Source organism: Aspergillus fumigatus, chromosome 2 (genome assembly GCF_000002655.1).
Source record: "Aspergillus fumigatus Af293 chromosome 2, whole genome shotgun sequence".
In the NCBI taxonomy this organism is placed as follows: domain Eukaryota; kingdom Fungi; phylum Ascomycota; class Eurotiomycetes; order Eurotiales; family Aspergillaceae; genus Aspergillus; species Aspergillus fumigatus.
Window position 1 is genome coordinate 4061690 of NC_007195.1, and position 14112 is coordinate 4075801.

Consider the following 14112-nt stretch of genomic DNA (forward strand, 5'->3'; position numbering starts at 1 on the left):
CTACTCTATCATCGATCCTGCGCAAAAATGACTTTCGCAATGTTGCTGTCGAAATTGGTGTGACCTCCTGCTGACCAGGGAAACGTGTGTGTACCACAATTAATCACGGATGTTCAGGGGCAGACCATTCGGATCCGTCCAGTTAACTGCAGAGAATGGTGAGATTATCTTATCAATATTCTAGCGGGAAATGTATTCCAAATGCTGTTTTATAGTTCTGATAGTTGGATGCGACTGTGCATGTGAATAGCACGGAGCGATGAGGGTTACTGCAACCCTCATGGCAGCCATTGGTCTTTCGGCTCTGAAGAGGACTTGTCCATTGACTTGTACAACGGGATTCCTCACTCATCAATGCCGATGAGGTTAGCAACGTCAGCACTCATTGTCAAGATCTCTGGCCCGGACCTCTATTCTTCTCTAGTATCCTCACAATTTTTCCTCATCCGAGTCTTCACGATATCGCATCAACAATGGAGACGGAGAATACGTGCCAATGTTCCATGGAAGTGCTGCATCTCATGAACGAGCTCCGTAGCATCCACACCGTTGTGGAACTTGGAAAAGTCTTTGATTTGATTCATCGTGTCTGTAACCAAGGCCAAGCAATCATCAAGTGCAAGGACTGCAGGAGAAGTCCCCAAGCATCCATAATGACCTTTCCTACATTAGCAGAGCAATGCCTCCTCCTATTCGAGGCGATCTGTGGGGCGTACAGTATCAACCGGCACAACACTTTGTTCGACCCAACAATTCTTGCCTTCGAACAGCAGCTACCGCCGTTTATTTGTGTTAGAAGCGCCGTGCTGCTGGGGCAAACAGAGCTCGACGAGGAGGAGTCAGTTCTGCTTGTACGGATACTGCTAAGTCGCAGTCTCATGAGGCTACTGGGGCTTTTGGAAGCTCTCAGGGACGTCATGCAGGCGCGATCAAAAGAGACTGTGCTCACGCACCGTACGGGGACGGTGTCGCTTCGATCCTGGGACGCTTCAATAGAGTCCATCATTCACCGGCTAGTAATATTCATGGAACAGTTTCAGCTCCAGTTCAGTGAGCCTTGCGTCCTGTTTGTTTCTTGTTTGCGGAATCTGACTGGCATACCTAGTTGAAACGATGTGGTCATCGACCCTGCGTGAGGGATCAGCTGTACCCTAGTTCGAGATTGGAGGGAGAAGGTGGTTTGTCTGCCTTGAATAGAGTTTCATGTGTTTTCAAAGTGATTTTTTCGGTTGTAAGGATGAGACGAAGAGAATCAAGAGCATACATGGAGCCACCAGTATACCGGTCCAACACCATTACTTTCCTGCTAATTATAGTTCAGTGAATCCTTCCCATTCTTCTCATGTCTCCACTTGAGGGTAGGATAGTCTCGTAGATTTGTCATGATCGATGAAGAACGTTGGGAGTATGCTTATTTAGGCCATGGGCGCTCCCACAGTCCAACCCACTGACCCCAGCCAATGACTTTGCCAACCATGGCCTCTTTGATCATTTGCTTGCTGACCTGTTCCCCCTGGGCAAACTGGAGAGGTTCATTGAGTGCGATAATGGTGAAAACGTACCGGTGCAAGCCGTGACCCAGAGGTGGAGCAGGACCAATATAAGAATTGCCGGTCAGATTAGGAACATACTTCCAATTAGAGCGAGTCAGTCGTTCTCCTGCATCTTTTTTCTGTTTGATGTCGGCATATGTTGCGGTGGTGATTGTGGGAGGGATACCGTAAAACAGGCCATGATGGATCACGAGACGTGGAATGGGCAAGTCAATGTCTTCGCAGATCAGCACATACTCCTTCACGTCACCCTGAGGAGGAGAAGTCCAGCGAAGCTCAGGGAATCTTCCCTTGCTGTCCTCAGCGAGACAAGTATGGAAGTCAAGCAGTACCGAGCCTGTGGGACCACATTCTGGCGCTTCAAGGGTCATGTTGGGTTCGGGAAGATCTCTGAAAGCAGCACTTCTGATGATCTGCTTCGAATCATGGCCACGGACGCGATATAAAAGCTTTCCCAGAGCGCACTGGAGGTAGTCAAGGATCCCGGTCATTTTGCTAGGCAGGACCAGTCAATCCAGACAACCGGATAGCAATGAAGATTGATACTTGCCCTTGAGGAACCGCTTCGAGGAGAGCCAGAGGAGAGTGAAGAGCGAGCTGAATTCAATCTGAGCAGAGAGGTGGTAGAAGAATAGGTTAAAGTAAAAAACCAGATTGTACCTGGGAGAGGAAGGATACAAAAGCTGCCGCTGGGTATTGTTTTTTGTATGAAATGAGGAAGGAGGAAGGCCTGAACCGGCCCGGTAGCGGGTGCTGCTTCCACTTCTGGATAACCTCATGAGGCACTATGTTTGGGAGACGACAGTACTGGAGTTCGGCGAATTATGCGTTCTCTCTGCCAGTAGACCAAAAAGCCAAGAAGTTTGTGGAATGCATCTTGCAAACTCACCCCTTCTCATGTACTACAAGTCGGACTGGTTGGGTGGAGCGGATCTTCTCTCCGGATGGAACCAATCTCAAGCACATTTGGTAGATTTGGGGAGCATCCTATGCAGCTACAACGGCCATGACTCCCCTTATCGACTCAATTGTCATGCATGCTCTCGATTTTCCCTTTGCTGGCACATAGTCGATCATAATTGTTGCATCTATGGCACTCAAAGGGACGCTCCACCTTTGTTCTAGAACAAGTGGTCGTATCATGGGCAACATTGGAACCTCAGAATCATAGGCCAAGGCACCATTGGGCTTTTGCAGCTGCCAAAGATACATATCCATGGGTGGCTCTTGGGATACTCATCTCACAAAGTTGTCGAGATGTGTTTATCTCGCTTGTATTTGGAGCCCCCCCATTATATAGATCGGACGAACCAATCACAACATGACTTCGAGCTTCCGCAACATCCGGTTTGATGATGAATCAGCACAGAAACATGTTGCGTCAACAGGGAGGCAAGAATAATGTTCGCGATCATACATTCATCTTCGCAGTGTTCCGCTCGCTCTGTGCCATGATGGCCATTGTGAAGATATATTGAATCCTCATCCGGTGCCCTCGCTCCATACCCAATATATCTCTATGGCTTTCAACTCCACCCCGCCCGTGTCTCCCGGCGGGGAGGCACAACAGCGTCCGCCTCGGTTTCCCGGCGAGGACACAACTCCGACCAGTCAAAAGGAGATCTGGGGCTGGTACGCGTACGGAATCGCAGCTGAGGTCTTTGCTGTTTGTGGTGTAGGTATGCTGACTTATTCTTCGATCTACTCTGTCCGTGGGAGCTCATTTTTTCTGATTGATCTGTTATGAACAGGTTCATTCCTACCACTCACACTAGAGCAGCTGGCTCGAGAACACGGTACCCTGCTGTCGAGCCACCTACCATGTGTACGCTTTAGCTCGCCTTCCACGGCCCCTGGAAATGGGACAACTACGGCAACGTTCAGACGCGATGGAACGGATAATGATCAATGTGTGGTCAGTGTGTTGGGGCTGCAGGTCAACACTGCCAGTTTTGCCATGTACACGTTCTCGCTTGCGGTTCTCGTTCAGGCATTGACCTTGATCTCTTTCAGCGCGCTGGCTGACTACGGTGAGGACCAGCTTCATACCGTATTGGTAAGACTGTGCTGACCATAATTTATTTCCCGCGCAGAAAATAACCGCAAAACCCTCCTCCTCGCGTTTGGATTCATTGGCTCGATGACGAGCATGTTATTCATCTTCATCGCGCCACCGGTATATATCCTTGCATCGCTTCTTGTCGTCGTCGGTGTGACTTGTCTTGGATCATCGTTCGTTGTTCTCAATTCCTTTTTGCCTGTTCTGGTAGCCAACGACCCTTCGATTCAGACTGCGCACAAGGAGCAAGGGGAAGAGTTATCGCCCGTCAACTCAAACGGAGAATTTGTGCGATTCGAAGATCTTGACGAAGAAATCAGCAGGGACTCTGACGACCATTTTACGACCGGACATAGACCCAAAACAAAAGCAGCGGGCTCTGCTTCACCTGAGTTACAACTGTCTACTCGAATCTCCTCTAAAGGCGTTGGACTTGGCTATTGTGCAGCCGTTTTGGTACAGATTCTCAGTATATTGATGCTATTTGCGCTGTCAAAGACATCATTACCGAAAATTTCGGGGACTCTGCCTCTGCGGTTTGTGCTTCTTCTGGTTGGAATCTGGTGGTTCTCTTTCACTATGGTCTCTCGGCGGTGGCTACGGGACAGACCCGGGCCGCCCCTGGCTTCTTCAAAAGGAGCAGCGAGGAACAGCCGGTGGCGCATCTGGCTGCGGCTGATTGGGTTTGCGTGGAAGTCGTTGTGGAAGACGGCCAAAGTAGCAGTCAAGCTCCGAGAAGTGATCATCTTCCTCATTGCCTGGTTCCTTCTTTCAGACGCAATGGCGACGGTGTCCGGCACGGCCATTTTATTTGCGCGCACAGAACTAAAGATGAGCACGACAGCCGTCGGACTACTGTCTATCACAGCTACGCTGTCAGGCATGGCCGGGGCCTTTCTGTGGCCAGTGGTTTCGCGGCGGCTCCGACTGAAGTCCAACCATACTATTATGCTCTGCATCGCGTTGTTTGAGGTTATACCTCTTTACGGCATGCTTGCTTATATTCCTCTCTTCAAGAAATGGGGCGTGGTTGGGCTCCAGCAGCCATGGGAGATTTTCCCTCTGGGGATTGTTCATGGCCTCGTATCTGGTGGACTGTCATCCTACTGTCGCTCCTTTTTCGGTCTACTTATCCCTCCTGGTAGTGAGGCCGCATTCTACGCTCTATATGCCGCTACGGATAAAGGAAGCTCGTTTATTGGCCCTGCCATAGTAGGAATGCTGATTGATGCTACCGGTCAGGTGCGGTCCGGCTTTTTCTTCATTGCGGTCCTGATCCTCCTTCCCATACCGCTGATCTGGATGGTTAATGCAGAAAAGGGGCGGCAGGACGGGTTAGCTATGGCAGATATATTAGAAAAGTCGCATAGAGAGCATGCCTCCGAGTATGGAGGCCCTTCGGAAGAGGCCGAGGGACTGCTGGCTCGCGATATATAGTCGGTTATGCGTCCTGATAATGATTTTCATGATAGAGCCTTATATAGAGCGCTCATACCCCATGATTCCCTCTATAGGCATATGGACTACTTCTGAACCACAGTGGTTTCCAAGTCTAATTCACGTGGCTTTCGGGCTTGAGTCATGGCGCATTGGTGATTGTTCATGATTGTTCAGGTCGTTAGTCAATCACTACATTTTTCTAGGCAACCTCCACGAAACTCAGCAGCCTAAGTACTAGAGTCCAAAAGTTGATGAAAAAACAAGACGGGGATCCTAAGGTCGCTAGACCGCAACAGGCCGCGTCCTCAAGAATGTTCGCTAAATGCAAGTTGCCTCGAAATGCTTCGCTCCTTTTATGAGACATGTAATACATTGTAATCTCTATGTTTCTAAGTGAGGATCAAGGATAACTGGCAACAAGAAGGTGCGGTGGTAATCTGGAACGTCTTGTGGATGTTGACCTGATAACGGGCCCATGAGTCCTCAGGAACGCTCAGTCCTTCCTGGCTGCTGTGGTCGTCATCCAGATGGCTTCGTACCATTGGTGACGAGATGGTTGTCACAACGCTGGGAACTTCCTCCGGCAGGTCAGGGCGCCAGTAGCTTGGATCGCGAGACTCCTTCGGTGGATCATCCGGTAAGCTAGAAAGCGGGTATTGTCTGTCGCTGCGTTTGGTACCGCGTCTGTGGCGTTCGGACAGGTTGCTGTCCAGAAACCAGCGGAACAGTGGGCGAAGAGTGACAAGGCTGCCGGCTATGATGCCGAGGCCGGTCTCCATTACAGACCAGATTGCGATTTGGTAGGTGGAGTCTATTCGCCAGACGTTAGCAGGGTCCATGGGCCGAATCAACGAATGTACTCACACAAAAAGTCATCATCTTTGTAGTAGTGAAGGAATGGGAATCGGATAATCACTGCAACACTTGCGCTGAAGATGGGTGATTAGTCTACGATGATGGCATTGGCACACGAAAAACGGTTTGCCAGGTGATACTTACACAGCTCCCAGACTGAGAATCCCGCCAAGGGCGATCTTTGTCTTCCTATTCATCTGCAGACCCCATAACAGCAGGGCGGGCATGACGCCGAGAGTCAAGTCGCAAAAAATAGTGAGCGAACTGTACAGATAGGCAATTGCCAGAAGAACGTCTTTGGACAAGCATGTTCCCGAACGGTCCACTCTGAGCCAGAAATAGGAGACGGGATTGCATTCCAGCAGCAGAACGAGCCAGAACATGAGTCCAATGATAATACTAAGAGCAATGACGGCCCACAGAATGATGCGATGCAATCTTCGCACGGTTAAACGAAGGAGCGTCATGGATATGGATACTTTGGCGACAGCAGACGACCAAATGTAGAGCATCTGACCGAGCCACCACCACTGAGGTAATTATCAGCAAGGATATCCAAGGTAACGCAAAATCAGCATACCAGTAACGATCTTTTAAGCTCACCTAATGCCCCCAAACCCACAAACTCGACCATTCTATGACCGACTCCGCTTAGCGTGCCAATCATACAACATATTCCCAAAACTACGAAGAGTGACTGGTGAAATATTGTCAGCATCCTCGTCATCAGAGCATCATCCCAATTGAAGGCTTGCACCAAGTACAAGCGAACAAAGCTACGTAGAACAACTGCCACGGCCGAAATTACCATCATCACAGCAGAAACCACGAAGATCGCAAGTGCCCGGTCGACGAGGGGCAGAGAGCTGGGCATCGTGACGTCTTGGATTTGGCACTTGCCCTGCGCAGCCCTTTAGCTGACCACGGATTGAAGTCTCTTGGTTATCAATAGGCAAGGGACAGATATTCAATCCGAACAAGAACGCCCAACTTGTTGAGTGCCATAGTAGTACCGGAAGGAATCAAGACGCTGCCAGCCTGAAGATGACTCCTGGGTGCCTCTCTAAGAACCAGACAGGCTTTGACTTGATTTCGAAGGTCATTAAAAAGTCGGAACTCTGTATAAGAGCATGCTGTAAGAGCTGTCAAGCTAGCTATATAGCATATAGCACAAAGTAAACAGCGAACAAGGGAGCAGGTCTTTTGATCTAGAACCATTGTCCTGCACTGGGTATGTCGAGTGATGCCTCCGACTTCCGCGATCTAACCTTTCATGGCACCAAATCCGATATCCACGCGGCCATGTCGAGGGGTGAGACCTCGAGAACTGTAAACTGGGAATGGTGGGGCAAAAAATCTGAACACTCTAGAGGCCAAGAGAGTTTTAGGTGAGACCTGGTTGAAGTCAGATTGGGGAAAGACCCGAAGTTTGGGTCATCTCAGGTACTCCGTACACGGCCTCGTAATGATCACTAAGTGATAGTTCGTGACGGCGATAATCTGGAACGCGGAAATCGCCCCTCAGAAGCTGGGAGGAGTAGGCTGGGATTCTAGCCTGTAGGCCTAAGCGTCTGAGCCGCCAACTCAGATAATAGACGGCGGGTTTCAGACTGATGATCTCTTGCAGTGACAGTGCGTGCAATCCGATAGCTATGCCTTTGGCATTGATTTATATCGATCCTGAGAAGTGAGAGAACGGCGGACAGGAACTCGGATAGTACTGTCGTCACTCCGAGTCGCCGCCAATACCACTCCTCTCCGTCTCTAGTCAGATTAGGTGAATGACGGGGACGTGCCAGGCTGCTTGCAGTCACCATAGATCTGAGAAGCGCACCCCCTAAATCCTCCTGGTCGAACCTTAACGAGTCAGAACGCGGGACCCTATTCCGAGAAACGATAGCCGCAATCAATCATTGGGAACTGCAGTGGGGCCGTGTGGGCGATGAACCATACTGAAACTAGATTGCGCACTCCCTCTCTGCATGGTCGAGTCTTTTGTCAAACTCTCACCCAAGCAATCGAATTTGGCTGAAAGACCAGAGGCTCCTAAGATGATGGAAACGAGGGTTAGCCAATGGGATCCCAATTGTGATGTATCAAGGGTAAAACACTGAAGCTTTTTTTTTTTCGTAAGGTGGTCTTAGTCGCCTACCTTTCGATTGCTGATCCTTATTCAATGGAGAGACTTGATGATTTGATGAGTTGATGAGTTGACCTTGGGGAAGGACAAAGATCGTGGAGTTTCTGATGAGGAGAAAGTTATCTCCTGGGTAACCACACAACAACCTCAAATCATCCTTGCCAGAAGACTGCTTTCCAACCTCTACCAAACGATCCGCTCTTCAGTATGTCCCATTTGCCGAAATGGAGAGGTGATATTAAGGTACCTGCTATTGCAGGCTACATGCCTGAACACCTTCATTGGAGACAATAATATACTGAGTACATGACTCATAATAGTCGAGACCGAATTCCGGACTGAATGACCCAGCAGCACGCCATGAACTGATAAGAGATGGACTATCATAGAGCTAATGCAAGCAATTGTTTGCAATCCCTGATATGTTCTTCTGATTGGTGTACACCGTAAGCGTCTACGTTCCCCGGCCACAGTCAGTGCGACACAGATTGGCGGTCTAGGATTCGCATCCCTCCGTCTTTCACATGGACTGACGCCTACACAACTCTCGCCATTCTTCACTTCATCATCAAACGAACATCTACAAGTTGCGAGACGCAATGGCCATCGAGCAACACACGTCCGGGTGGGACAACTTCGTCGCCAAACATGGCAACGTCGAATTCGTCTGGCTACAATTCATGTCCTACCGCAGTCTAGTCTATACGCGCATGTTCCCCATACAGAGATTCAAAGCCATGGTGCAAAAGGGCAAATTCATCACCATTCCGGAAGTCGCACTCCTCCTGGGTCCCGGCGATGTTATCGCCGAAGGATGTTTCGCGTCGGGTAAATTCTGGTTGCGACCGGATTTTGAGACCGTATATTGCCAGCCCGGATCCAATGGAACTCGAGCGGTCATTATGTGCGACTTTGTAGACGATGACGGCACGCATAGCTTGCAGTGCGCAAGGTCGCGACTGAGATATCTGGAGGAGACACTGTTGAGCGAGCTGAAGTGCTCAGCATTGGTCGGCTTTGAAATCGAGGTGATGTTCATGCAAGCTGAGAAGATTAATGGGGCTGTGCGGTTCTCCATGGCCAATTACGAGCATTCGTGGTCCAGTATGACCGCCGACGACGAGTCGATGCTGGAGATGCTGGAGACCATTGCGCGGACGCTGGCTATGGCAGATGTTCCCTTGGAGCAGTTCCATGCCGAAGCGGCACCGGGACAATGGGAGTTTGTCCTGCCGCCTGCGAGGCCCATCCAGGCCGCCGATATGCTGATCAGGGCTCGTGAGACCATCAAACGAGTTGCAAACTCGTTCGGATATCATGCTACAGTGTATTCGCGCCCATCATCCGTCCATCCCGGTAACGGCGGCCACGTACATATGTCCGTAAATCCCGTGGGTGAATTAGACAATTGGGTCCGTAAGGCAGAATCTTTCTTCGCAGGTATTATGTACCATATGCCCGCCATAATGGCGTTCTCCTTGCCTCAAGATATCAGCTATAGTCGTGTCGCACCTGGTCTTTGGAGTGGCGGCGAATACGCCTCCTGGGGGTGGGAGAACAAGGAAGTTCCACTTCGTCGCATCGAGGAGAATCATTTTGAGTTTAAGCTGGCTGACGGCCTCGCAAACCCTTATCTCACTCTGTCCGCAATGATCGCCGCTGGAATCGATGGGATGCGGAGTCAACAGCCTCTGCGGGGAGGTGACTGCGTGACATCTGCATCAGAGCTGTCCCCGGGCGAACGGCAGGCCCTGGGAATCAATACGATCCTGCCGAAGTCACTCGATGAGAGTTTGAATGACTTGGAGAAGGGCCTTGGTTTACGCGAACTGTGTGGCCACATGATCATCATCACATATTTGATGGTCAAGCGGACGGAGGCAAAGATACTGCGCCAGATGGCCGAGGACGATCGAAGGAACTGGTTGATCGCGAGGTACTGAGGAGACAGCTCACCTTTTTGACATTTCGGATACTAGAGGGAATCAAGAGGAGGCCGATGGCGGACTGCGGAGAAAACACAGCTGGCCGTTGACAGTCCTAGGTCTATGGGAGGCTGACTGCCTGTGTGGATGGAGCGCAGTACTTATGAGTTTGAAGATACTACCTACACAGGCACCATGCGCGACAGATTTCTCAAGCTTCAACTACTATCATCCTATGATATCTAAAAGCAAATCCCAATATGATATGACATGAGCAAAACATCTACGCTCGCTTAATTACTGCTGTTGTTTTGTTTGTGGATGCCTGTTCCTCCTCCTCCTCCTCCTCCTGTTGGCCCTCATTTTGCCCCTCTTGTTGAGCTGATCCTGTCACCTTTTATGCATTCGGCGCAAGCTGCAAACACCATGGATCCGGGTTCGATGCCGAATTGGCCTGCTCATCAAGAATCTCAGGTTCATTTTTGGTCCACTATCAAGGGCCCATTCGAGCGCTCTCCCGCTCTGTAAATCGGCGCCCCTGTCCAGCATCAGCTGCACCTGGCGAACCACCGCCCCATGTCCATTCAGCGCTGCGTAGTGCAGCAGCGTCATTCCCACTATATCATGTCTGTCCATTGAGGTCTATTTCTCTAGCAGTAATCGGACCACTCTCTCCTGGTTCTTGCATGCCGCCCACAGCGGTTTGACCGAATATTGCTATCCCTGGTCTTCAGATTACACACCCATGCTCCAGGGGCGAGAGCATCATGCTCTTGTGACCGTTCTACGTCGCCGAAATCAATGGAGTCCCGGCAAAAAACTTTACACAAAGGCATCATGGAAGCCAGCCTCTGAGCGTTAAAGCCATTCCAGGTCAGATTCGACTCGGCTGCGAGGTATCTGAGTGTTGGAGGCAAGTAGCAACTTTGGAACCTCTGTATACCCCTTTTTTACAGCCCTGGAAAGTGCTAAAGTGCTCATGTACGATGCGGTGGAGAAAGGATACACCGTCTCTTCTACGTCGACCCTGACCACCGGCACAGACTGAACCAGTGTCCTCTTCTGCGGGCACTGCTTCCTAGAGACAAGGACAATATCATTTTTGTTCTTCTCCAGAAGATGCGGATTGCTTGGGACAAACGGTGGCAACCTAGTCCTGCGAATACAGTCGAATATCATTGTCCGAAGCACGAATAATCAATGACAGGCAACCCTGGAATGTGCTTTCAATATTGTCCCGATCAGGTCCGCATATAGAAGGAGACCACTCAAGATGGATGATCCAGCATGGAGGAAGCAGATGGAAAGACAACTTGAAGCAAATATCTGATTTGGGATATGTTAATACAATGGTAGACCAACCACTGTATATAAGCATATGGCTCCAGTTCCACACTTCCACAGCGCCCAGATTGCCGCTGCGTATGCCATTGTGCCAGCACTGCATGCTGATGCATATTGGTTCCAGCACAGCAACCAAGGTCAATGCTGATACTCTAACGAATCCTAGTCCCGGTAGTTGCAATGCTCTTGGCGCGGACATGCCCGCATCCATCCCTACATCATTCCTTGTACTCAGCATTGCGGGGTGCATCACCCTGCAGCTGCAGCTGTTGAATCTGGAGACATCACTATTACTGTCATCACAGTGGCTGGAGTTACTTCCAGACAGCCATTCGGTCAGATGAAAACTGGCCGAGGCATCCTCGAATCGGCCAGGTCCGATGGCAGAACCTGAACCAGCGCAGTGGAGATTCGGCTACAATAAGAGACTAACATGCGGGGACAGCCGTTCGATTGGATTGACCGACCCGAGAATCTGTTATTCACTTCTGGGCGTTTTGTCGGCTGGAATTTCTTTTACTCTTTCGAATGCAACGATTCGTCAGCTTGCGGCTGCTACTGTGTATCTCAGTCCCGCTCAAATTCTGGGGAAGACGGCGAAGAACCTCACAATGAACGTGGCACCCCCATCCTCCATCTGGGGAAACGCACTAGAGGCAACTGGAAAAGGTGAGCAAGCACCGATGATCGGCCAGCCAACAGCCCCAAGCGAGATTCTGGGGAATACTGGTCCACTTGGTGTATCACCTCCCCCGGCACCCGCCGATGACCGTACAAATGGGACGTCCGGTATATAAATGCAATTGTCATTTCTGGCAATGGACGACCCGTCAGAGCGGGGCATTGAAGGCCTGATAGCTGTTTCTGCTGTTTCTGTTTTCAGACTCGCCATCTTTGAGATTGAGATACCTGCAGTGCTTGCATATACTTCACTACTGAGATGGCGCCTTATTTTGGCCTCCGTGGCTCTACCTTGAGCCAGGCCATCATCTGTCTGGTCGTGTGTCCGGCCTTTGTTACCTATGGATACAACCTGAGCGTGGCCGGGGGTCTGTTGACGCTCGAATCGTTCGTCAAGACCTTTCCCCAGATTGATACGGTCAATACCACCGGGGCTCAGCAACATTACAACTCCACCATTCAGGGTATGCCACTGCATCCACTGTTGAAGTATTCGAGTGGCTGATGATCAGAGGAACCGTTGTGGCCCTTTTCACCGTGGGGGGAATCTTTGGCTCCCTGTCGTGCATTTACCTTGGTGACCGCCTGGGCCGCCGTAAGGTGGTCTTTCTTGCATCCGGCGTGACAATCGTCGGCGCGGTTCTGATGGCCACAGCATTCGACTTTGCTCAGTTCATTGTGGCGCGACTGGTTCTGGGTTTAGGGACCGGTGCATATCTGGCGACGGTGCCTGTGTGGCAGTCGGAGATTTCCAAAGCCAGCAAACGGGGTGCGCATGTGGTGACCGACGGCATCTTCATCGGCATTGGGGTCTCCCTATCCCTCTGGATTGACTTTGGCTTCTACTTCATCACCGGCAAATCGGTGTCGTGGCGCTTCCCCCTCGCGTTCCAGATTGTCTTGCTGTTGACTGTGATGGTGTTCATCGTGATCTTTCCTGAATCGCCCCGATGGCTGGTCAAAAAGGGGAGAGTTCAGGAGGCCCGAGAGATTCTTGCCGCGCTGGCCGATGTCGAGCCGGACTCGGAGTCGGTCAGCGCAGACATTCGCGACATTGAGCTCTCGCTGTCCATCTGTGGCAATGGCTCGTTCAAGAGCATGCTCACGATGGGCGAGCAGCGGCTGTTCAATCGCACTCTTCTCGCGGCCGGCGGGCAGATGTTCCAGCAGATGTGCGGGATCAACCTGATCAGCATGTACGCGACGACCATCTTCGAGCAGTACCTGGGCATGAGCGCGATCAATGCGCGCATCCTCGCTGGAGCCATGTGCCTGACGCAGCCGCTGGGCGGGTTTTTGGCTTTCTTCACGATCGACCGGCTGGGCCGGCGGCCCCTGATGCTGTGGAGTGCGGCTGCCATGTCTCTCTCCATGGCCATCCTCGCGGGGACCACCTCGGTGACGGACAACACGGGCGCAACCGTCGTCGCCGTCATCTTCCTGTTTGTCTTTCAGTTCATATTCACCGTCGGCTACTCGGGCCTGACCTTCCTCTACGCGACCGAGGTCGCACCCTTGCAGCTGCGAGCGGCCATCAGCGCCGTCTCCACGGCCGCCGTGTGGACCTTCAACTTCCTCCTGGCGCAGGTGACCCCCGTCGGCTTCAACTCCATCGGGTACCAGTACTATATCATCTTCGCGGTGCTCAACGCAGCCATCGTGCCGACGGTCTACCTCTTCTTCCCTGAGACCAACGGCCGCACCCTCGAGGAGATCGACGAGATCTTCATCCGGTCAAAGAGCATCTTCGACCCGCCCCGCGTCGCGCGCAGCCTGCCCCGGATGCATTTTGCCGAGGTGGTCGACGTCGCGACGGACTCCGGGGACGACCACTTCAAATTAACCAAGGGCTGAATCGTCAGCGTTTTGACGATTCGCGGTTTGATTGGGTTGATCCTGAGGGATTTCGCCAAGTGTCGGGCCAGCGGTCCGCTGGATAAATGCAGGACATTATCACTCAAGAGGATATTTAACCCCGTTTCTTGATTTGGGAATCTGAGACGCAGATCATCTGGCATGATATGATTTTGATGAATGGATTGACGAACAGTATGAGATGTCGCAGAGCATTCTAGGCTACTTTATTGTACTTCATTTGACTTCTGAAGGATCCGA

At 51.2% G+C, this 14112-nt stretch overlaps 7 protein-coding genes across 7 annotated transcripts; 5 read left to right on the forward strand and 2 right to left on the reverse strand.

Moving 5' to 3' along the window:
• Positions 1-27: 27 nt before the first annotated feature.
• AFUA_2G15350 (uncharacterized protein) lies at positions 28-1054 on the forward strand (the record flags this gene model as incomplete). The annotated part of the gene is made up of 2 exons (XM_750777.1): positions 28-57; positions 875-1054. 2 exons carry the CDS (start codon positions 28-30, stop codon positions 1052-1054), a joined length of 210 nt encoding a protein of 69 aa, XP_755870.1.
• A 357-nt stretch (positions 1055-1411) lies between these two features.
• On the reverse strand, positions 1412-2332 carry AFUA_2G15360 (YbhB/YbcL family Raf kinase inhibitor-like protein; the record flags this gene model as incomplete). Its single annotated transcript, XM_750778.1, has 2 exons — positions 1412-2048; positions 2100-2332. The coding sequence occupies 2 exons, from the start codon at positions 2330-2332 to the stop codon at positions 1412-1414; spliced, it is 870 nt and encodes a 289-aa protein (XP_755871.1).
• Positions 2333-2808: 476 nt separating this feature from the next.
• Positions 2809-5405, forward strand: AFUA_2G15370 (uncharacterized protein). The gene is made up of 3 exons (XM_077804220.1): positions 2809-3228; positions 3305-3583; positions 3647-5405. Exons 2-3 carry the CDS (start codon positions 3511-3513, stop codon positions 5047-5049), a joined length of 1476 nt encoding a protein of 491 aa, XP_077660381.1. The 5' UTR covers positions 2809-3228; positions 3305-3510; the 3' UTR covers positions 5050-5405.
• Positions 5406-5441: 36 nt separating this feature from the next.
• Positions 5442-7953, reverse strand: AFUA_2G15380 (uncharacterized protein; the record flags this gene model as incomplete). The annotated part of the gene is made up of 3 exons (XM_750780.2): positions 7362-7953; positions 6511-7302; positions 5442-5863 (listed from the first exon to the last, which is right to left on the reverse strand). The coding sequence occupies exons 2-3, from the start codon at positions 6779-6781 to the stop codon at positions 5442-5444; spliced, it is 693 nt and encodes a 230-aa protein (XP_755873.1). The 5' UTR covers positions 6782-7302; positions 7362-7953.
• Positions 7954-8646: 693 nt separating this feature from the next.
• AFUA_2G15390 (FluG family protein) lies at positions 8647-9990 on the forward strand (the record flags this gene model as incomplete). Its single annotated transcript, XM_750781.1, has 1 exon — positions 8647-9990. The coding sequence occupies one exon, from the start codon at positions 8647-8649 to the stop codon at positions 9988-9990; it is 1344 nt and encodes a 447-aa protein (XP_755874.1).
• Positions 9991-11696: 1706 nt separating this feature from the next.
• AFUA_2G15400 (uncharacterized protein) lies at positions 11697-12113 on the forward strand (the record flags this gene model as incomplete). The annotated part of the gene is made up of 1 exon (XM_750782.1): positions 11697-12113. One exon carries the CDS (start codon positions 11697-11699, stop codon positions 12111-12113), a length of 417 nt encoding a protein of 138 aa, XP_755875.1.
• Positions 12114-12256: 143 nt separating this feature from the next.
• AFUA_2G15410 (putative MFS sugar transporter) lies at positions 12257-13851 on the forward strand (the record flags this gene model as incomplete). The annotated part of the gene is made up of 2 exons (XM_750783.1): positions 12257-12461; positions 12512-13851. The coding sequence occupies 2 exons, from the start codon at positions 12257-12259 to the stop codon at positions 13849-13851; spliced, it is 1545 nt and encodes a 514-aa protein (XP_755876.1).
• Positions 13852-14112: the final 261 nt, after the last annotated feature.

What these genes read in the sequence shown, in the direction of transcription:
- AFUA_2G15370 (XM_077804220.1), top strand. Translation starts at nt 3,511, where the DNA reads ATGTACACGTTCTCGCTTGCGGTTCTCGTTCAGGCATTGACCTTGATC. An exon ending in CAGCGCGCTGGCTGACTACG is followed by an intron (nt 3,584 to 3,646) that starts GTGAGGACCAGC and finishes TTTCCCGCGCAG; the next exon opens with AAAATAACCGCAAAACCCTC.